Source organism: Carlito syrichta, unplaced genomic scaffold (genome assembly GCF_000164805.1).
Source record: "Carlito syrichta isolate Samal-C Ts95f unplaced genomic scaffold, Tarsius_syrichta-2.0.1 Scaffold303074, whole genome shotgun sequence".
Classification (NCBI taxonomy): Eukaryota; Metazoa; Chordata; class Mammalia; order Primates; family Tarsiidae; genus Carlito; species Carlito syrichta.
Genome location: NW_007247170.1, coordinates 7750 through 26049, shown reverse-complemented (window position 1 = coordinate 26049; position 18300 = coordinate 7750). Strand labels below are relative to the sequence as shown.

At 46.0% G+C, this 18300-nt stretch overlaps 1 protein-coding gene across 1 annotated transcript in view; it reads right to left on the bottom strand.

Annotated features, from left to right (window-relative positions):
- The window catches only part of CDH13 (cadherin 13), a gene marked incomplete at its 5' end in the record, with an annotated part of 116795 nt that extends 102282 nt beyond the window's left edge, over nt 1-14513 (bottom strand). Inside the window, 2 exons of the mRNA XM_008057625.1 lie at nt 6895-7148; nt 14331-14513. Of these exons, the coding sequence (XP_008055816.1) occupies nt 6895-7148; nt 14331-14513 (437 nt within the window). The remainder of the gene's footprint in view (nt 1-6894; nt 7149-14330) is intronic.
- Between the last annotated feature and the right edge of the window lie 3787 nt (nt 14514-18300).

Genomic DNA, 18300 nt, shown 5'->3' with positions numbered 1-18300 from the left:
CTTCCTGCCTTCCTCCCTCCCTCCCTCCCCCCTCCCTCAATTCCTCCCTCCTTCTTTCCCTCCTTTCTTCCTTTTTTCCTTTCTTTCCTCCTGGGAGCATCATCATTTGCAGCAAAACTTCTTTCTCTTACATAAGCTCCCTGGGAAGCTATAGATAGAGACCGTTTCTTTCATCAGTGAATACACAGCAGTCTAGTGCAGTCTCAGGACCACTGGGCTCTAAACAAGTATTGTTAAATGAGCAAATGAATGGATGGATAGCTATAATCTTTGTACTTTTTTCCTAGAGGAAGTCTCTAGCAACACAATGATCCACTAATTTGATTACACAAAAATCTAATATTATTGGATGTTTTTGTTTTTTAAATTTACTCTGTAGTTTAAAAAAATTAAAAGGTTCAATTTACAAAGGTGTTCATGGCAGAAACTTCTAGTTTGCTCACTAATCTCCATTCTTTTTTACTTCTTTAGTGAAGAACCTCAATTTTGAAAGCTGGGTGCATTGTTATCCAGTCAAATGACCACATTTTCCACTATCCCTTGTAACTAAGTATTGCCATGTGACGAATTTTGGCCAACAAGATTTAAATAGAAAAGTGGTTGACTTATAGAAAGTATCCTTAAAAGACAGGAAATATCCCTCTTACTCCCCCTTTCCCCATCCTGCTCTCTGGAGTACAGATATGAAGGTCGGAGCACTAGCAACCATAACAGACCATGAGGAGGAGGGTGCTAGCCTAGAAACAGGAAAATGCTGAGCAAGAACTTGGAGCTCCTGACAGCTGTGTGGGACCACTATACTCTCCCTGGACTGCCATGCCTGCTCTAGGCTTAATTTATGTGAGACCAAAAAAAAAAATCTCTGAGTCACTGCCATTTTGAGTTTTCCAGTTATATTCAGCCAAACTTAATCCCCACAGATAAAATGCTTGACACACACCTGCAGGGCTTCTCAGATGAATGACTCTTTCCAAATATAATGTTGAGTGGTGATATGAAATTTTACATGGGTAGGAATAGTAGTTTTCCTCAGCATGTAGCTTATATATGTGGAGGCAGAAGTCTCTGCTGCAGAATGGCTTACTGCAGACCCCAGACGAGGTGAGTGCTATATGGATAATGTCTGGACTAGGAACTACTACTCGGTTGCCTCAACTGAATCCCTGCATGGAGACAGAATGAAATGTGTCCTCTCAGGTTATTCAAAAGGATTGAGCTGCCGGCGGCATCCCCAGTGTGACCCCATTGAAGGATCCGATGGAAGGGTAAGTCCCCGTTATTCATTTCACTGTTGGAGAATATTGAGTAATGTAGTCATTTCCATTGTAGCATAATCATCACTGCACTACTCAATTGCACTACACAAGTTCAATTATGTGAGCTCACCCCTCATTACAGGTACTAAAATGTCATCAGGACTTTTTCCTTGTGTACCTGGAAGACCGTTTCTACCTCGAAGGCTGAAGCAAGGCTTATCATCATCACATAGGTGAGGATAGAGTGTGGGAATATGGTCTGTGTTAGGATATGTCTGTATGTACATGACCTTGGAGCAGAGAAGAACTTTCTAAGCATGGCTTCAAGTTAGGAATAAGAGAAAATATAAATATGACTGTCTAGATATAAAAACAATAATTCTATATATGTCAAAAAGCATCAACAGTACATAGTAATACTTCTGCTCAAGCAAAACATTTTCTTCAGGGACTTCAGAAAATTAAATTAATTTGAACAAGTTTGTTACAAGCACGTTCACTAACTTTTATTTTAGAAATTGTGGGCTGGGCATGATGGCTCATGCCAACCTCCCAGCACTTTGAGAGGTTGAGGTGGGAGAGTTACTTGAGCCCAGGAGCTCGAGACCAACCTAGGCAATGTAGTGAGACCTCATCTCTACAAAAAATAAAAAAACTAGTCAGGTGTGGTGTCATGCACCTGTAGTCCCAGCTACTCAGTAGGCTGAGACAGTAGGATCGTCTGAGTCTAGGAGGTCGAGGCTGAGGTGAGCTAGGATCGTGCCACTAAACCTCAACCAGGACAACAGAGTGAGACCCCTGACTCAAAAAAAAAAATTGCAGAAAAGTATAAACAATGTAAATAGTCAATAACAAGGGAGTAAATATATGAGTATATTCATATAATAGAATAATAGCATACTATCCAGTGATTAAAAATAATGACTATTTCTTGAGATAAAAGTTGTTCACCATATTCTAGGAAATAAAAATTGCGGGTTAGTAAACAATCTGGATGTTGTGAGCCAGTTTTGGTAATGAAAAAGAGGCTACTCACATGCGATTGTGGAAGAAGACCCAAGTTGTTCAAAGGGGATCTCCTTGGCTGGGATGAGACAGATACCTCATTATCTTCTTTATTCTTACCTGTCTGTTAAAAAGTTTCCTCCATGAACTACCTTAACTTTATAATAAGGAAAATAAGATAAAAGTCATTAAAAAGAAGAATTTCTTCTATCACTAGACCACTGCTGTCCATTTTGATTTGGCTAAGAGACCTGCGTGATGGACTTTTTAACGAGTCTTAATAACGCAGGCTTTTTAGTGAGAATATTCACTCTGATGTCTGGACATCTCCTGTCTTTTACAAGCATCTCAGAAATCAAGGCACCTTTTGCTGATGTGAACACTCCCTAGTGAGATGAGAGAGTGCCCTGGAGGTGGTCAGCAGAAGAACTGCCTTGCCAGAGACATGCATTTCCTCACAGGAGACAGCACACGAGCCAGGACTGGAATTTAGCTGGAAGTACGCTCCCAACTTTGGGGGGTGGGAAGAAGGCATCTCGTGTTGACTACAGAAGGATCCCTCCCTCAGGGAGGAGGCAAAAGTGACCATTGGGATGGGCAGGTCCTGACTTTGGCTCTCAGGATCCTGGTTCAGTGGAACATTTCTCACTGTGGTTTACAGTTTTGAGGGTCTGGTAATCATGTGAGTTGATGGAGATATTGGAGTTGAGTCACAGGGGATGTTGGAATAAAGATTGGGAGGAGGGAGGGGGAGACAGATGGAGAGACAGACCGAGGAAGGAGGAGGAAGAAGAGGAAAAGGTGAAGAAATTAGAGACACTAAAATGTCACAGGGAGATCCCTGATTCTTGTCTTGTGGAGGAGGAGGAGAAGGGGAAAGTGGAAAGGGGAAGGGAGGAAGAGCTCTTTTTGAGATAAAAATATCTCAGAGAGTTAAGTTTTTTTCTTCTTCCAATGCCTGTTACCTGAAGAATCATTAAAACAACAACAACACACCTCGTAAGACCACTGCAATTGTCTGACAGACCTGGGAAGCCCAGCACAGATGATTAGAAAACTATCTCCCTGCCGCCCCTCTCTGCCCCCCAGGGACAGCACTTCTCAGTCTGTGGGATCAAAGGCTGCAAATAATTAATGAGCCTTTTCTTCCCAAAGGGCTCCCATGACAATAGCTCAACCTGTTAGTGATGTGATCTCTGCCTTACATGAGCTTGGAACCGGCTCCAGGAGAGGAGAGAGGTAGACAGGAAGGTGGGGAGAGGAGGGAGGGGAGGAAGGGAAGGGAGGAGAGGGGAGGGGAGGGGAAGGAAAGTCCAGTCACTTCCAGGCTGAGAAAGGGGTACTTGCAGGTGACTCTAGTTCCCAGCAGGAAGGAATACATCTAAGGAATCAGCCCAGAGACAAAAATGTTACACACGTGCACACACACACACACACACACTCTCTCTCTCTCTCTCTCTCTCTCTCTCTCTCTCTCTCTTTCTCTCTCTCTCTCTTTGCTCCAAAGCTGGGAAAGGGCTTATCCAGCCCTTGCTCAGCCAGGCCAATTTGAAAAGTTCAGAAGTCTCAAGCACACCAGCTGCAGAGAAACACTGCAGCTCTGTTTTCTGAGGGGTTCACAAGGTGGACCTTGGTGCTGGTGACTCTCTGTGGGTCCTGACTACTGAGCCTCCATCCTACTTTCTCGAATGAGCCTCCTGTATTTCCTTGGGTAGCTACCCCTCAGTCCCTCAGGGCTGGGCACTGGGTCCAGGGTGGGCCCAGGCACCAGGACTAACCCATTAGCACAGAACAACCTCCTGCTGTTTTGCTTGACTCAGAGACCTCAGCATGGGCCTTGGCCTGACTATTAATTGGGAAGGAGGGTGTCTCTTTCTGCTAGTAGGATGGAGGGCTAAGGTCAGTGGTGTCTCTTCCCTTTACCGATGTACAAATATGACCGAGGAAGAAGCCAGCTCAGGGAAAGCAGAGCTTGAGTGATGGAGAAGGACTATGTCTGAGCAACTGAATCTCATCAAGCCAGGGGCTCTCATCCCCACGAACTTTTCTATTCGGTGAGTTAACCCATATGTTCTTTGTCATAAATCACTCTGAGTCAGGTTCTGGTCACTTGCACCTGAGCATCACACTTGTGGTGACCAGACTTGCTATAGAAACATGATCTTCAGAACTTTCTATGTTCCAGCTTCTCCTCACAAGTCTCATCTCTAGTAATTTCTAGGCTGCTTGCTCTGACCGCCTCCTCTCACACAGTAGTAGTATGGGCAATGCTTGTTCCCAGTACTAGTCACTGGACATTTGCTCTCAATGGCTCAAATCCTGGCCTTGATGAATCCTGATGTCTCGGTTTTCCCAGTTGCCCCTGAGGCTAGAATCCTGTTCCCTAATTCAGTGTGCTGGGACTGCTTCCTGTGACCTGCCTCCCACTCTCCCAGCACCATGTTCTATCTGCCATATAGGATTTTCTTTCCTCTTTCCCAGTCAGGGACCAACCATGGTGGGCAGCTGCAGATGGAAACATCATCCTGGTTGACATCAGTCAAAGAGTCTTGAATCAGGAGGCTCATGACTTGAGCTCAAGCAAAGCGGACTTACCCCAGGAATGTGACCCCTGGGCCGAGTGACACTACAGTGGAGAATGGTTACAGCTGGTTTATCTTCCCTGCGAGGTTTTGAGGTGTCAGCCTATTCATCCTTGTAACTCAGAGACTCAAGGATGCCCTGGTTCCTGTGCTATCTCAAGCCAGTTCTTCTGTCATTCTTCCAACCCTTACATTAGCCATAGAATCTTCCTGCAAATTTCTCCTTTGCCTAAGTCAGCCAGAGTTGGTCTTCCTCAAACAACCCAGACTGACCCACCTCTCCCACTGATCATCCCACCTTAGTGGTACCTTTAGCTCTGGGTCCCAGACACCTCCACCTGTCCCTCTCCACTGCATTAACCCTTTCATGCTTGGTCATATCCCATTGTGACAGCAATGGGCAACTCCCAGGCTCAGCAAGATCAACCTTATTTTAATTCATCATATCCTCCCTTCCCCATCTCAGGAGTCCCTGCTTCCACCTTCTATTACATTGTTGCTCCCCTGCAGACACCCCAAATTTGTCCAAATACCTCCTAGTCTGTTAGCTATAGGTTTTCTCATCTAAGCACCTAAGGAAGACTTTCTCTTTGATGTTTAAATTGCATGTTTCCTCTGCCAGAAACCAAACAAGAAAAAAACAAGGAGAGAAGGAAAAAAAGAAAGGCGATTTCAGATTCACATTATTATAGGATCTGGTATTACTTCGCACATTTATCTAGTTCATCTGGCATTTCAGAAAGTTCAGTTGCAAAAATAAATCCACTTTTGGGATTGGGAAATAACTTTTGTTTCTTTCCTGCCAAGTTGCTCCACGGTGGCACAGCTGACCCAGATGCTGTGCTGCATTTTCAGGTGTTTTGAATCAGGAAAATAAGACACATGTTTATTATAAGTGTGTCCAGTACTTGATTATTTGTACCTCATAAGAGAAGAAGATTAGATTTTGGAAGAGAAGATTAATAACTTTCTTCTGCAGAGACAAGCGTGCATTTGGACCTGCATGCTGATTTAAGTTTATTGTGAAACAACATACCAATGAGGGCATCAGCACTGGATGCAGCATAAGTAGATAACGACCATTTAATTAAATCTCTTTATAAAATTACTTTCTATTTAGGCACCGGCAGAGCTTAAGAAATGAAGACAGAAATTTTTGAAGACTTTTTTTGGGGAGGAGGGACTTGTCATTCACTAGGCAGAGACCTCAACCCCAAGGGTGTGTTTCTTTTTTTTTTTTTTTTGAGTTGGAGTCTCACTCTGTCACCCAGACTGGAGTGCAGTGGCCGCTCCCGGCCACCGCAGCCTCGACCTGCTGGGCTCCGGCGATCCTTCCACCTCAGCCTTCCGAGTAGCCGGAATTACAGGCGCGTGCTACCATGCCCGGCTGATTTTTTGATTTATTGTAGAGACACGGTCTCGCCAAGTTGCCCAGGCGGGTCTTGAACCCGTGGGCTCAGGCAATCCACTCACCTCAGCCTCCCAAGGTGCGGGATTACAGGCTGAGCCACTGAGTCCGGCTGGGTGTGTTTCTAAGTACCAGGAAGTATCCCTGATAATGGACTTCGCAGACTGCCCTGTTTTCATCCCGATTCCTCTGCCACCAAGCTGGGTTGCTTTAAGGGAGTTACTGAGCCTCTCTGAATTCACAATGTCCGTATCTGTAGTTGGAGTTAGACACCATCTTTCTCATAAAGCCATGGTAACAAAAAAGTAGGTCAACTTTCTAAGTTGCAGGAGTCATACGCGGCGCCTCCCTTCTTTCTCCTTGGGGACAGTGTTGGTGGCGGCAGGCAGACCTGGATGGTCATTTGGGAACACAGTGCTGAAGCCACCCTCCTCGCCGTCTGTAATCAGAAGGCGGCACTGTCCTCACCAGAGAGCCCTGTCCCCTGGAGCCATCAGCCACATACGCTTCTTTATGACGCTTGCTCTTTCCTCCCACTCAGTTAATTTAATGGCATGAGCTCCTGACAACCAGCTTCTGCAACTGGAAAGAAAAAGCAATTCCTGCCCACCTCCCGCCTGCAGTTACAGAGTCGCTCACCCACCTGATGGTTTGATGCTGCAGGGAGTCGGGGTCTGTGGCGTTCACAGTCAACAGCACACTGCCCACAGAGATGTTCTCCCGCCGGGTCACCATCATGGGGTCTGGGTAGAAGACTGGACCCTCGTTGACATCCAGGACAGTGATGTGGACGGTCGCTGTGGAGCTGGGGCCGTAGGAGACGTCGGGGACCAGTGGGTCCTCGTTTTCCACTTTGATCAGCAGGGTGTGAAAGGCGGAAATCTCATAGTCCAGAGGCTGAAAAGCAGACAGAGGGGTCTCAGGGGTCTCATGGCTAAGGTGCGAACCGTTTGCACAAAGTCCCGCTGACATTCCATGGGCAATGTTGGGCGTTCGGGGACAGATGTGGGTCTTGTGGGCTAAGCCTGTTGCAATCTGGGGGTCCTCTTTAAGAAAAAGAATATGACATATGCAAATGCAAGATTAGGAATGAATGCTGCTAGTTTTATTTTTATTTTTACTTTTAGATTGAGAAGTGAATGACAACATGAGTGAGCCTAAGCAATCTGGATCCCTCCCTCTGAGATCTTTTTAGGCAACTCACTGGCAACGTGAATGTTGAAAGTCTTCCTGCCTGTAACCTGTAGCCCCGCCCCCCACTCTCATGGGGACTTTGGGAAATGAGAGACCCTGAAGCCCAAGTGTCAGTGGTTTCACAGTAAGATAACCCTGACTCTGTTATCGCAATAAATCAAATGGAATAGGTGAGCCAAGGTTTCATTTCTAAAGCTTCTCACTCACTTGCCACTTAAGTGCAGTGTCTCTTGGCCAAAGTGCATGATTCCTAGTGGGGTGTCATGTAGGAAACAGATTGGAGAGTTTGAGACACAGGGGGTTAGGCAGCTGGGCCTTGCCCCAACTGAGGTTATTTGAAGATGCATGGGGTTGCTTTCAATTGTCACCATGACTTGGGGGCTCTACAGCCATTTACTAGGCAGTGGACAGCAATACCAGACACCTGGCCATGCCCAGGACAGATCCACACAAATGCAACTGTCCGGCCCCAGTGCCCATGGGTAGCCCCCATGAGGATCGCTCTAGGGGATTTTGCAAAAGGGGTTGATAGTACCCACTTCCCCCAGCCACTACATCAGATGATGTCCAGACAACCCCAATGGGAATGTGATTCATATGGTGATCCTACTGATCGAGTGACTGTCACTCATTCCAAACCATGAAAGCCACACGATGCAGCGAGAATGACATTTCTCAGAGTAGGGCTCTTGGTAGAGGTGCATGGGGAGACATTAGGTAAGACGGAGGCAGACTTCTCATTTCAAACTTTATCTTCCTAACATTTACTAGGAAAGACAAGCAACTCACTCACCAGACCTATGCGCAATGGGCATTCTTGGAAGGAGGACAAGATGAAATGAATCAAGGGATATGGCTTACACTCAACTAAAAGTAAGCAAATAACAGTTGTGCAGCCTGTGATGGATACGGGAAAAGGGGGGCAGAAAAGAGGATGGTCGGAGCTGGGGAAAGAGCTCTGTAGACGCTGAGTTAGAGAGGCAATCTGGCAGGGTGGGTCAGGTGATTTCAGGCAAATTATGTTCCCCTTCATAATATTTATAGCTGACTTGTCTGTGGTACTAAGTGTACCACACATAGAGAGTATGCATGCGTGCACACACACAAGCCCACACAGAGATACACGCACGCACACCAGAAACGCTTCCTGGCTGTACCTGGACTTTCTCTCTTCACCTAGAACAATTCCCAGCAGGGTTTGCATCAGGATTTTAAGAGTTAAGTGGTGCAAAGCCCTTGGTGTCTAGTAGCTGCCCAGTTATATTTTCATTCTGTCTCTGTAACATGAGGTCCTCCTTTGGTTCCACTTTCTGTTCTGTGGATTCTAATAACGGATTTCTGTCCATCCCAAGGAATGCCCCGAATAGGCAACCTCAGTTAGGAAAACTTCAAGCAAGGGCCAGGGAGCTGCCATGCTGGAAAACACAGCTATTCATCTAACTTAGGACACCAAAGGGGACAGAGCCTTTGGCTTGCTGGGTTGTAATGACACCGAGGTCATCATTCTGAGTGGAACTGAGTCACAGAGCATCCCTTCTCTTGAGAGCCACGGTCACACCACACCAGCACTAAGCATAATCTTGGCCTAGTTTGGTCTGGCACCTGATTCCCCGGAGACTGTGAAAAGGCATGAGAGTGACAGGGTTTCTGAGGAATTCAGTAGTCTTGTTGACAAGTGAGCCGGTCATGATGGTTGGAAATAAGCAATTTGTGTTGCTCAGCTCTTTCTCCTCAGCTGGAGATTATGGGCTCCTACTTTCCAAGGGAACAATTCCCTCCTCCATTCCTTTTCTTCTTCCTTCCCTCCTGGGGGTATCATCATTTGCAACAAAAGTTGTTTAAGCTCCCTGGGAGGCTGCAGACAGAGACACATCTTTCACCCGTGAATACACAGCACTCAGCACAGTGTCCACCCCCTAGTAGGCTCTAAGTAAATACCATTAAATGAATGAATGAATGGATAACTAACTATAATTCTTATCTTTTACTCTAGCACGAGTCTTTAGCAACACAATTATCTATTATTTTGATGACCCAAAAATCTAATATCATGGGATATTTTTATCTTTCAAAATTTACCCCGTAGTTTTTTATTAAATAGAAAGACCAGGTGGGGGAGGGGCATGTCCTGGCCCTGAAGCATCATAACTGTGGGACCACCAGCAAGCCACTGCCCCTCCCAGAGTCTCAGCTTTCTTTTCAATAAAACCCTAGTACAGAGGATTGCTGTCAAGATCAGGGACATGATGAATGTGGACGCTTCCCACTGAGCTAGGCCTGGCATCGATATCAATAACAAGAAGCTGTTAAAATGGCAAAGAAGAAGAATGTGGGTGAGAGGGCTGGAAGAGTCATTGCCCCAGCCCCAGTTTTTCTAGTATGCTCCCAGGCCGACACTCCCTGAATGGAATATTGGCTTTGGTGGAACTGAGCCTTGAAAAATGCCAAAGAGGGAGGGAGGCGTGAGAGAGGGGTCATAGAGGGAAAGAGAGCGGGAGAAAGGACAGGAAGGAGGGGGGAGAAAGAGAGAGACAGGAGGGAGAGAGGGAGAGAGGGAAGAGGGAGAGAATGAGAGAGAGAGAGAGAGAGAGAGAGGAGGAGAGGAGAGGAAGGGAGAGGGAGAAAGAGAAAGAGAGACCCAGAGAGACAAAGAGAAAGGGGGGAGAGAGAGAGAGCCTGTGAGGGAGAGCAGCACATGAGGCTGGCTTTTCCTAGGAAGCAGAGACTCACTACCGTTTATTTCCATTTGCCCAAGGTGGAGCCGAATACTCCCAGCTGCATGATGGCCAGGGCCAGGCCACCTGGAGCTTGTGAGACACGGTCTCCACTCCCAGTCCCATCTGAGGGTTGTAACTGGGTTAATAAGCCCTCTGTGATCTTGACACACGACCTTATTGACGTGCTTTGTCTGATGCTGGGCCTCTGTGTCAGGGATGGGAGAAAACGGAAAGCTACCAAGATGTGATGCAGTTAGTATTTTTTCAAGTGTAAAGAGAGGGTACAGACCACTGTCCTGGAAAATTTAAAGGCTGAACAGTTAATACCTATGGGAAGAACGGGGGACCTGGTGACCATTGACTGGAAGAGAGAAGATTCAGAAGGGGTCCCGTAATAATTTATAAGCCTGTGAAAGGGTCGGGAATCAAGGATGCTGTCTGGATACTTCCTTCTTTGAAGACAGAAGAGAAAATAGACTTAAAATGCATGGCTGGTTCTACTAAGCTGAAATATTAACTTTCTGATTATTTTTGAATAGGTTTATAAAGCAACTTAGGGTGTTCCTGACCTGGAGGTCTTAAAGGTGAAACAAGTCCTCACTTTTGAGAGCCATGATTTTGTCCTGGTGGGAGGCAGGGCCCCCTGGAAACCAGCACTGTCCTGGGACTCTGGCTGGTTCTTCCATGTACTGGACTGCTAACCGGCAGGGCAGACCTCCTTGTGGTTGGCTACCTGACAGTCATTACTAACTCCCTTCTTCCTTACCCACCTCTTACTGTAGAGCCCAAAAGGCCAGATTTAGATTCTCTCAGTCTTCCTTTAAGTTAAGGATAAACATATGTCATTGGCCAATGAAACATCATGGGAAATTGACTGAGAAACCCTTGAATTTCTTCCTCCCTGACAAGAGGAGGGGGCACATGAGAGCACTCTCTCTCACTTGCTTGGCTGCCTCCTTAATCTCTTGCCTTGGGATACCACTGGGGGAGGATATGATGGTTGGGGCTTTGGAAGCCATTTTATGTCCAAGAGGAAAAAGCCAGAAGCATCTGAGGTATCACCCACCACCAGCTCTCTGACACCTTGAACTGTCGTCCAATCCCAGACTGGCCTACCTTCATCTAGTTATAAAAATTCTTCTGAGGTGAGTGGATTGCCTGAGCCCACGGGTTCGAGACCCACATGGGCAGTGAGACCTCATCTCTACAATAAATTAAAAAAATCAGCCGGGCGTGGTAGCCCATGCCTGTAATTCCGGCTACTTGGAAGGCTGAGGCGGGAGGATCGCCAGAGCCCAGAAGGTCGAGGCTGCGGTGGCCAGGAGCGGCCACTGCACTCCAGTCTGGGCGACAGAGTGAGTCTCCAACTCAGAAAAAACCAGAACAAACAAACAAAAATTCTTAAATTCTCTTTATTGTTTAAACCACTGTCAGTCTGGCACTCTGTAACTTGCAGGAGAAAGCATTTCTAATGGACACATGGAATGGTTAGGATACCAGAGAGCACCAGGGAGCACGATTGGGCCTGCTTCTAGAAGGCTGTCCTGGGGCGTTGTCTCATGTGTACTGAGAGGCTGGAGGTGCTCAAGGCCCTTCCTACTGACTTATGCAGCAGGCAGCCATGGAGTCTGCATCCCAATTCTGCAGCAGAGGAAGTCCACTCACAGTAAAACTGAATCCCAGAGAGAGTCCCAGGCTCTGTGGATACCTCCTTCCCAGGAATTCCCAGAGAGGGCCAAGGTGCTAGCCATGCCCCATGACAAGGACTGTGCCCCGTGAACAACACAACTGCCTGGCACACCTCTCCCCCATTTTTTCTGACTTAGCAGGTCTGGAGCAGGCCCAGGAATCTGCGTTTTAACTAGCATGCTGGATGATTCTTTTATGTGCAAACATTTGAGAGTCATAGCATTGTGGACCAATACAGGAATGTGCGGAGAGGAGGACAGCTCCTTCCTGCATATCTAGTTTTGCTGGTATCTTGTTTTCCTCAAGCTGCAGCTAACATACGCTGGGGAGAGCTGAGCTCCTCCAGGATTTGTGATGAAGACGCATATTTGCCCAAGTTTTATCTCAAGCTGTAGGTTTGTTTGGAAAATTGCTTGATGGCTTTTATAGACTCAGGACTAGCCACAGAGGGCAGCATGAATGCAGGAGGCCAGTGGCAGGGTCTCCTAATAACATTGCCTTGCTGTTGCCTGTGTTATTGGGAGGCCCAGGAGCTGAAAAGGGGCAGGACTTGAGAGAAACCAGATCCCTCATCCTCTGGAATAAGCTGGAAGTGTCTCTGAGATCTGCCATTCTCAGTGGCTCTGGGTCCTGCCCCTGGGAGTGTTGTAGAGCTTTGTCGGTGCAGTTGTGGTAGGATGAATAATGAGCCCCCAGTATGTCCCCATCGTGATCCCTGGAGCCTGGGAATATGTAACCTTATAGGGCAAAAAGACCTTGCAGATGTGATTATGTTAAAGACCTTGAGAGAGGAGACCGTCTTGGATCATCCAGGGAACTCAGTGAAATCACAAGTGTGGATATAAGATGGAGGTGGGCGAGTTCAAGGAGGAAGCAGAAGTCGTGATGATGGAAGCAGAGGGCCAGAGTCAGGGAGACCTGGAGGTGTTGCCTTGCTGGCTTCGTAGGTGGAGGAAGGGGCCAGGAACCAAGGCATGTAGGTGGCCATTAGGAGCTCCAGCTTCTAGTTTCCAGCAAGGAAATGCCAGGAGAAACACAGCCCTGGCCACACTTTGATTTTCAGCTCAGTGAAACTCATGTTAGACTTCTAATTATAAGATAATAATAAATTCTTTTTTTTTAGCCACTGAATTTTGGTAATTTATTGTAGCAGCCATAGGAAACTGATCCGGCAATAAGTGCCAGCCACGTCCTGAACGTTTTACCTACTGGCTTCTGTAATCCTGGCAATTGCTGTAGACTGAATGTTTATGTCTCCTCAAATTCCTTTGTTGAAATCATAGCCCCCATTGTGAGGGCATCGAGGAGGGGGGCATTTGTAGGTAATTAAGTCATGAAACGGAGTTCTCATGAATGGGACTAGTGCCCTGAAAAAGGGATGCCTCATCCCTTTCACCAGGTGAGAATACAGTGAGCAGATGGACACTTATGAAAAAGTGGACCCTCACCAGATACAGAACCTGCAGGCACCTTGGTCTTGGACTTTCCAAACTCCAGATCTGTGAGAAATAAATGTCTGTGGTTTATTAGCCATTCAGTCTATCGGACTTTGTTATAACAGCCCAAATGGATTAGAACGACAACCCTAAGAGGTAGGTCATATTATCATTCTCATTTTGCAAATGAGGTAACCGAGGCACCGAAAACATAGGTATTTTGACCAAGGGCACCCAAGGGGAAGGCAGCAGTGTTCCCACTCTGCCCGCTGCTGGTATAACTACAAATACAACTCTACTCTTTGCTTTTGAGGCAAATGGCCTCACCCACTAGAAAAGAAAATCTGTCCCAATGAAGGTCCTGGTTTCTGGCAGAAATTTTCCCTAGAACTTCCCAGAGAGAGTGGAACGCTATAAAATCGCCTTCTTCCAGGATACCAAGACCACCTGCATCACACCATCAGTGCCCCACCCCCACACCTAACATTTCTGGACTCCTGGCATGAGCCAATGCTTTCCATTTACGATCACATTCCCTCCTCGTTTCACTCAGAGCTGGAGAGAGGCCAGTGTGCTAGTTAGCAAGGCTCACAGAGGGTTTCCCATCAAGAATTATTATGTGTGTGTGTTTTAAGAGAATAATTGAGACTGCTAAGAAAGAGTAAGAGGAAGCATAATGGTCCATGTTTTCAGCATAGATCTTTTTAAAAAAAATCTTCATGGATCCCATTTCGGCACATGTTTTGATAATTTGTTAGCAAATGTATGAAGCATCTCACTTAAAACTTAAGCTAGGCATCCTTAAAGTTACACACAAGTCTGAGTTTTTCAGAACCTGTAAAATGGGTTCATTTTATGGGTGTCGATTTATGCTGCTGAGGATATGAGTGAATGCTTAACCTCGGATCCTTTCTCTTTGTTTATTCCCAGAGGGATGGGAATAGGAGAATGTATCCATGACCAAACTCAATGATTCCACGAGTCACCTCCGGGGACCCTCAGTACTCATACAAGGGGACAGGAGCAGTGGAAAACACCCTTACTTTGACAACGGAAAGCATCCCCTCGTTGGTCTGTGGGTTGGTGTGGATTTCAAAACTCTGCCCTGGGTTTCCATTAATGATGGTGTAGGCGGCCCTCCATGCACCCGTGGTGGGATCGTCCTTGTCTTCAACTGTCAAGTTGACAATAACTCCCACAACTCCTTCCTCAACTGTGGCTTGAAACTGCAAACAAAGCAGATGGTAACCGTCACGATTTTGGAAAGACGTAGCAAAGATCATTTACTACATGCTTTGTATTGGGTATATTACACACATCATCTCACTTAATAATAAATAATAACATAGGTGGATTATGTCCGAAAGATGATAAGGTTCACCTCTTGGCTTTCCTTGAACTTAGGTGAGGCTGCGAGACTAACTCTCTCCTACAGAACGTGGGCAGGGATGATGTTCACCATGGCTGGGCTGGGCCGCACTGGGATAGGAGGGTTAAGAGAACAGCTGTGCCTCCCCTCTGCAATCTTTTACCCTCCGCCTATCTGAATGCAGAGGACCACAAGAACTGAGAGGAATGGGGAACCACAAGGGAGAAGGAGCTTGAGGACCTAAGTCACTGCGTGGAGGGGAGCAGCGTGGTGGCCAAGAACACTGGTCCCGAACTATCATTGAATGAGAAACAAACTTCACTTGAGTTCAAGCCATTTTTGTTTGCATTTGTTCTTGCAGCCTCGCCTCCCCTAAACAACAAGAGGACCACATGAGCAGAGCCCTTAGACTCCTAAGTGAGGGCCTGGGATTTGAAGCCCAGTGTTTGACCCCTGCTTGACCCCACGATCTTCTTTGATGAAGAGAACCAATCCCATTCTCCCCCTCTCTTGCTCACTACTAAAATGATCTTAAAAATCATTTTCTGAGAAGTCATCCAAATCAATTGTTTGGAGCCTTGTTGTATCTGTGTTCTTACTGTAATACATCTCAAATACTTGTTGCAAGTAGGTGTGGTGAAAATAAATCAATAAATAAAAAATCGGTTTTCCTATAGATAGAGAATTTTATAAGCTATCATGAGCACATTCCTTTGAACTGGAAGCATAAAGTATTGTTTTGGTGCTTACCTCTGACACACTACAGGTGAATAGTAATCTGTTTGCAAATATTTTATAAACAAGTAATACCAATAAGCTGACAAGAAGAAGAAATATCTTGGAATTTCAATTAGTAGGAAAGTGAGTCTAGAGACAGCAAGATGATGTCAAAAAGCCCTTGTGTTCAAAGAGAAGTAATTTGAGAAATGAGGTTTCAAAAGCAGCAACTGATTAATTGACTTGCAAATCATTAATCATAAGCCTTAATCCTGATACCTTGCGGGGGATGGGGCAGGGACTGGAACTAATTTGTCTATTGCACCTCAGTAAACCTGGATGAGTTGTTTGCCTTCCATAAAAGGAGTGCTGGAAAATTCTTAGACCATGTAGGGAGGGTGGAACACAGCTGGGAAAAATACTGAGGATGCTATCACATCAAAACAGCTCCTGGGACTTGAAGTCCAGCGCTTGACCCCTGCTTGACCCCACAGTCTTCTTCGATGAAGAAAACCAATCCCATCCTTCCTACCTCTTGCACCCTACTAATATGATCTTAAAAATCATTTTCTGAGAAATCATCCAAATCAGGGGCCAATTATTTTGATCAGATTCCTCTGATTCTTGTTTAAGTAAGATCTACCTGTACTACTTTCTTTTTTCTCCTCTCACAAAACCCACAAAATTCCTGAGCTAAAAAATGGCATTTGTGGTTCTCAGCCCTGCCTGCACTCTAGAATCTCTTATGTCTGATTCAGTAGGTCTGGGGTAAGGCCTGGGATTCAGTGTTTTCTTAACATGCCCAGATAATCCTAATATGCAGTTTGGGGAGGAACATGATGGAAGGCAGATGGGTATTAATGAGAGTGCCTACTCTTGTGGATGGGTGAGGTGGTCCTAGCCTGGCGTGGAGGGACCTGCGGTGCATCTGGGCTCAGCAGGAAGGAGTGCTGTGATCAATTAGTGCTGTCTGCTGTGTGTCCAGGAGTAGACCTGGTGACACATGTGCTATCTAATCCCTTAATACTGCAGATGAAGATGGCTGCACAGAGAAGGAAGGAAGGGTCTTGTCCAAAGTTGTTAGTGAACAAAAGATCAGACCTAAGTCTCCTGGATTTCAGCAGTCTCTGCTCTCAGCCAGTTCTGCCCAAATGCCCACCTCAGATCTCCATGGTGCAGGCCAGTCCTTTACTCCTTCTGTGGTTCAGAGCCAGAGGATGAATTCTCTGTCTCTGCTGATCACAGAGGATATCAACTCATAACCTGTTCTGGTGGCTCTTCTGATAGTTGTACCTTAGGAAACCAGGTAATCAATTATGTGGGCATGAGTCAATTAGAGGGTGCTGGGAACTGAACCACCAGTCAGGTAGGAATGCTGTTAGGTCCAGTACATGACTGAGAAGTTGCTTTGTCAAAGCAGGTGAGTGTCATGTTACCAAGATGAAAACACTATAACAGACCATGATTTGAGGAGGTTGGAGGTTCCATGTGCACCTATCTTGTTCATGACTTTATCTCCAGTCCCTTGCGTGGCACTAGGTACACAGAAGGGACTCCACAGACATTTGTTGAATGAACGAATGGTCTTAAATATAGAAAGGAGGGAGGACCTGGGAGCAGAGATGGGGGGAGAGGGGAAACGTGAAGGGATAAAGCCATACAGGAGCCATACCAAGAGGGACTGACTCATTGATTGATGTCTGATTCTGTCATTTGCCTGAATGTTCCAGAAGGGCAGGGATGGACTGATCTCCCTTGTTCTCCAACAGAGCTGCATTATAACTTTTGTCTACCCCAGGCACTTTTACCTTCATTGACCTCTCCTACCATTATAGATTTTTTCACAAGCTTTAAAAACTTCATTTTTAAGATGTAAGAAAAAGACTTACATTTTTTTCTTTTACTCTAAAAGTTCTTTTTTATCTTGTCTGATTGTAGGGTCCTAGCACCATGCCAATGGTGCCTGCTGGATGAGTTAGTGCTAGTCCTCAGTACATAGCACAGTGGCCATCACATGAAAAGGCCAGAAGATTGAATGGATGGATGAATTAATTAATAAAAATGATATTTAGGTCATGTCTGAGTGAGACAAGCCTGTGTGGCTTCTTCCATGATGCTTATATTTTCATGTTTTTGGCCCTACCCAAGGGGCTGGCACAGAATACCTTGCTAGTGTGAGCAAATGAATCCAAGTAGGATGAGAAGGTGGGGATGCTCTAGGAACTCTCAGAAGTGTGTATTGTGGCCCTTATATGTAGGAATGGGTCCACAGCTATATTGACCTGGTGTCCATTCATTCATCCATTTATCTATCTATCATCCATTCATCCATTTTCCATCCACCCCTTATCCATCCATCCCTCCATTTATCCATCCCTTCATCCATCCATCCATCCACCCATTTGTCCATCCATCCATCCATCCATCCATCCATCCATCCATCCATCCAGGGATGCACTAGTAAACACAATAGCTACGGTATATTTTTCATGGAAATTACAGGCTGGAAGGATATATATATATACATATATGTGTGTGTGTTAACTGCTATGAAAAAAAAATCACATAGTTCTTGGGGGCATCTGTAGCAGCGTATATGTGAAGAGGTGGGAACCTGACCCAGTCTTGGGAAGATCATCAGGGAAAATTCCCTGTGAATTGAAAGAAGAAGAGGCCTTAGTGAGGTGAAGGGGGAAAGAGCATTCCTGGTGTCTGGAAGAGCAGGAGCAAGGCCAGGTGGGAGGAGGAGGCACAGGAGCGTTTGCGGAACAAAGGGAAGCTGGGTGTGGCTGGAATGCAGGGAGGGCTGTTTGATATTGGACTCCAGAGGTGGATAGAGTCAGATTAAGCAGGACTTTGTGGGCCATGGAAAGGCATTTGGGATTTATTTTGAAAGCAAAGTTTAGTCTAATCAAGGAACTAGGTTA